Below are 5000 nucleotides of genomic sequence, written 5' to 3' on the forward strand. Positions count from 1 at the left end.
TGAATATCCTACCTAGACTACTATATTTATTCCAATCTCTCCCATTTGATATTCCCCAAAACAAATGTGTAGCCTGGGATAAGATGATTAATTTGGAATAGCAAAAAGCCGAGAATAAAATATACAGCACTTCAGCTACCTAAAAGTAAGGGGGGAATGGCTTAACCAAATCTTAGGGAGTATTTCTATGCAGCCCAACTCAGACCTCTAGCCTGTTGGTGTAGGCCTGACTATGAGTCACGATGGAAAGAAATGGAAAAGGAGGTACGGGGTTACCAGATTCAGATTTTGGTGGGGGACAAATATTTGACAAGGACTTTGACACATGCTATGGATCCAATAGTAACATTTACACTAGGAATATGGAATGTCATAGTTAAGAAATACAAATTAGAGGGAGCAGCACGCTCACTGAGGTGGTATGCTTATGATTCAAAATTCAAACCAGGGATATATGATTCAGTATTCAAAGAATGGACACAAAAAGGCATAACGGCGATGTGTACAGTTTCAGAGAATAGTGTATTTATGAGTTTTCAGACCTTAAAGACGAAGTACGGCCTCGAAAACAAAGTTTTTTTCAGATACCTACAGTTAAGAGACTACGGTACTTTACAAAGGAGATTAGAGTGGGACCAGATGCAACTTCAAATAATGTGATTGGGGTGATTGAAGATGCATACAAACAGAAGGGGCCCCGGATCATTTCTGCTTTATATCAAGCTTTGGGGGGAAGCAGGGGTGAGTCAACACTATATATAAAAACGAAATGGGAGGCAGAGTTAAAGATCCAAATAACAGAGGAAGAATGGTACAAAATGTGTGAGATACAATGTACATCCACAAATTCACTAATATGGAGGGAATTCTGCTGGAAGAACTTAGTTCGCTTTTTCATAACTCCCAAAATAAAAAGCAGACAACTTGATGCACCTCAACAATGTTGGAGGTTATGTGGGAACATGGAGGCTGGTCATTCTCACATTTTCTGGAACTGTACAAAGATAATTCCATATTGGAAAAATGTTAATGAAGTTGTTAAAAATATTTTGGGAACTGAAATCCCAAACACCTGCCATGTGATGTATCTGGGGAACATTGCTGATGTGGTAATGAGGGACGACGTCTACCTGACTAAAGTTTTACTTGCAGCAAGTAAAAAAGCTATTACCAGAAACTGGCTTAATATTAACCCCCCAAAACAGGAACAGTGGCTGGAAATTGTCCAAGACATTTTTGTTATGGAAAAGATTACATACCTTTTGAGACTCAAAATCAATATACTGTATTTGAAAAATACTGTGAAAAATTTAACATTTATATGAAACGTGACACCTCCTAATTTAATACTCATTCAAAATATATTACCAGCAACATGTTGATTGAAACACCTCCGGACTTCTTATTTCTTCTTACTTTCTCCCTTTTTTCTTACTTTTTTTCTTTTCCTTTTCAGTTTTTTACCTTATGCTATGTTTCTTTACTCTTTGTTTTATCATAAGATGTAGATATGATGTTCTGTCCATGTCTATGCTGAAACCCAATAAAAACTCAAGTGATAAAAAAAAAAGAATACTTCCTGTTAGAGTTAGCTACTTCCTGTTAGGGTACTTCCTGTTAGGTTTAGCTACGTCCTGTTAGAGTTAGCTACTTCCTGTTAGGTTTAGCTATGTCCTGTTAGAGTTAGCTACTTCCTGTTAGGGTGCTTCCTGTTAGGGTTAGCTACTTCCTGTTAGGGTGCGTCCTGTTAGGGTTAACGACCGCATTTGTTTGACTTGTTTTAGTTTTTTGTGTCTCTCTCTATCTAGTGTCTGAGTAATGAGAAAAGTGCTATACAAAATGAATGCATCATTATTATTATTATTAATCCCCTCCTTCCCATCCTCCCCTCCCTCCATCCCTCTTCCCTCCTCCCCTCCCTCCCTCCCCCAGTGATGTAGACGGGGTGCTGAGCAGAGCCAACGATACAGAGTTTGGTCTGGCGTCGGGCGTGTTCACGCGGGACATCAACAAGGCCATGTACGTCAGCGAGCGGCTGGACGCCGGCACCGTGTTCGTCAACACCTACAACAAGACGGACGTGGCGGCTCCCTTCGGAGGCTTCAAACAGTCTGGCTTCGGGAAAGACCTGGGTAAGAGGGGGGAGGGGGGGGGGGCAGACCTGGGTAAGAGGAGGGGCAGGGGGGAGGCAAAGACCTGGGGGGGAGGGGGGGAGGCAAAGACCTGCGTAAGAGGGGGGGGGGGGGGGACCTGGGTAAGAGGGGGAGGGGGAGACCTGGGTAAGAGGGGGAGGGGGAGACCTGGGTAAGAGGAGGGGGAGGCAAAGACCTGCGTAAGAGGGGGGGGGGGGGGGAGACCTGGGTAAGAGGGGGAGGAGGCAAAGACCTGCGTAAGAGGGGGGGGGGGGGGGGAGACCTGGGTAAGAGGGGGAGGAGGCAAAGACCTGCGTAAGAGGGGGGGGGGGGGGAGACCTGGGTAAGAGGGGGAGGGGGAGACCTGGGTAAGAGGGGGAGGGGGAGACCTGGGTAAGAGGAGGGGGGGGGGGGGAGACCTGGGTAAGAGGGGGGGGAGGCAAAGACCTGCGTAAGAGGAGGGAGGGGGGGGGAGAAAGACCTGGGTAAGAGGAGGGAGGGGGGGGGAGAAAGACCTGGGTAAGAGGGGGGGGGCAGACCTTAGAACACAGCTAGTCATCTTAGAACATAGTTAGTCCACTTTTTTCTTTCTTTTCCAGACCTTAATTACCGTATTTTCCGGACTATAAATCGCTCCGGAGTATTTCGCATCAGTCAAAAAATGCGTCATGAAGAGGAAAAAAACATATATAAGTCGCATTTATTTAGAAATTTATTTCACAAAATCCAAGACCAAGAACAGACATTTAGGCAAGTTATTCAACTACACAATAGCTAGACAATATTAGAACATAGTTAGTCCACTTAGAACACGGTTAGTCCTCTTAGAACATAGTTAGTCTTATTAGAACACAGCTGAGCCACCTAAAGGGGATGGTCCAGTGAGCTGATAGATGGATGGTGTTGATCTGTGTTTGATTGGTTTTCCTTGCTTCTGTTCCTTCAGGAGAGGACGCTCTTCTGGAATACCTCAAGACCAAAGCAGTGACCATCGAGTACTGAGCCTCACTGCTGCTAATGAACTGTTACCCACAACCACCAGCCCCCAACCCTAACCTGCAGTGATACGGCTTTGCTTACGACAGGTGTCGTGTGTGTCTGTCTGTCTGTCTGTGTGTGTTTGTGTGTGTGTGTGTGTGTGTGTGTGTGTGTCTGCCCCCCCCCTTGTCTACAGTTCTCAGCCTTCTGCTTGGGAGCGTCATGGACACAGGAAGTCTGGTTTTCTCCCAAGTTACAAAATGGAGAAACACATTTCTGATCAACCAGACGGACGTCAGCGTTCTCCTCCTACCCCCACCAGAGGATCTGGCAGGACGAGACCCCCTCAGACCCCCCCCCCCTGAGAGAGAGCACAGGCTGCTTCTCTGGAAGCGGAGTGCGTCAAACCTGTCTCTCCTACCCTGTAGGAGGTGTTAGAACCGTATATTTATCCAAAGTTATCTGAGTCATTTCATTTGGAGTCACGACATTTTAAGTGTCGTTTTTAATTGTCGCTCAATCCTGCAAGTTGTGTATTTTGTCATTTCAGTCTGTATTTGTCCTGAAGACAGTCACAACTCCCTTAGGCACAATTAGATTGTTTGTAAATATTTTATAACAAAAGAAAAAGAAAGAATCCAGAATAATTAGATATATTTTTGACATTCTATTGGAGTTGAGGAAGGTGCTGTGTAACAACCCTGTCACGCTTAGTAAAGTTCTCTTCTTTGGGTTTTTACATTTTTAGTAACAGAACAAAATGAAAAAGATGATTTTAATATGCTAGTATCAAATATGAACGACCGTTGAAGGGAGTTGGCCATTTCTCTGTACAAGGCTGGAAGGGCCGCAGAATCATAAAGAATATATATATATATAATAACATGTTTTCATTTTGTGCCAAACTCTGAGGCAGAGGAGTCGGGGGAGTCAAACCAAGAGAACTCTGGTCTCCATGGCGATGTCAGGCCTCTGGTCTCCATGGTGATGTCAGGCCTCTGGTCTCCATGGCGATGTCAGGCCTCTGGTCTCCATGGTGATGTGAGGCCTCTGGTCTCCATGGCGATGTCAGGCCTCTCCCCCACCCAGAGAGCTTAATGAAGTGGACCCGTTGGTCCACATGGTTCTGTCTAACATCAATGTTGTGCAGCTGAATAAAGTGAATAAACTCCCTGGTCCTGAATCATGCAGTGGTTTTATGTGATGAAGTGGTTATGTGTCACGTGTTCATAGAGTCACTCAGAAAATCTGACCAGCGCTCATGGGAATGCCTCTTGTCCAATCAAATGACTTGGTCCTTTTATGACGTTGAACCCAGTGTGCGCTCCGGCGCTCTCAGAGTGAATTTACGCAGCCGGTGTTAGATGTGTTTCAGTGTTGAGAGGAGTCTGTGAGTGTGAGGGTAGTCCAGGGGGCCTCATTTATAAAAAAGTACTTGAACGTCATCTTTGACTTTCACGTAAGCACATTTTTCTAAACGGACGTAAGCATTATTTATAAAACGGGCTGCGCTTGTTTCAAATTGCGTACGTGCTTCCTTCTATAAATACCAACGCAGGTAAAATGAACGCAGGTGATTGAGGTTTGTATAGCGGCTCAATTATAGCGGCTCAATTATAGCGGGTGAATTAAGACAAGTGCTATAATATAGGGTAGTCTGGAAGCGGGAGAGGGCAGCGAAGGGTGGCTTCTCGGTAAGTTGCATTTGTAAGGTTTGATCATGACAACTCACCAGGCAAATGCTTATACTCAGTAGGCTACTCAAGTTGTAAAATAAAATCAGGTGAGGTGGTGGATTTTATCATATGAATGTTAGCATCCCCACAGCGTCAGTGACTTCAGTGTCAGTAACTTGGTAAACATGTCATTGCATGTGTGCGTGCCCCCTCG

The 5000-nt window shown here is 45.0% G+C and overlaps 1 protein-coding gene across 1 annotated transcript in view; it reads left to right on the forward strand.

Annotated features, from left to right (window-relative positions):
• aldh1l2 (aldehyde dehydrogenase 1 family, member L2) overlaps positions 1-4283 on the forward strand; it is a gene marked incomplete at its 5' end in the record, with an annotated part of 19588 nt that extends 15305 nt beyond the window's left edge. The window contains 2 exons of the mRNA XM_080538495.1: positions 1933-2132; positions 3079-4283. Coding sequence (XP_080394621.1) covers positions 1933-2132; positions 3079-3134 — 256 coding nt within the window. The 3' untranslated portion in view covers positions 3135-4283. The remainder of the gene's footprint in view (positions 1-1932; positions 2133-3078) is intronic.
• Between the last annotated feature and the right edge of the window lie 717 nt (positions 4284-5000).

Source organism: Nansenia antarctica (genome assembly GCF_963989245.1).
Source record: "Nansenia antarctica genome assembly, chromosome: 8".
NCBI lineage: Eukaryota > Metazoa > Chordata > Actinopteri > Argentiniformes > Microstomatidae > Nansenia > Nansenia antarctica.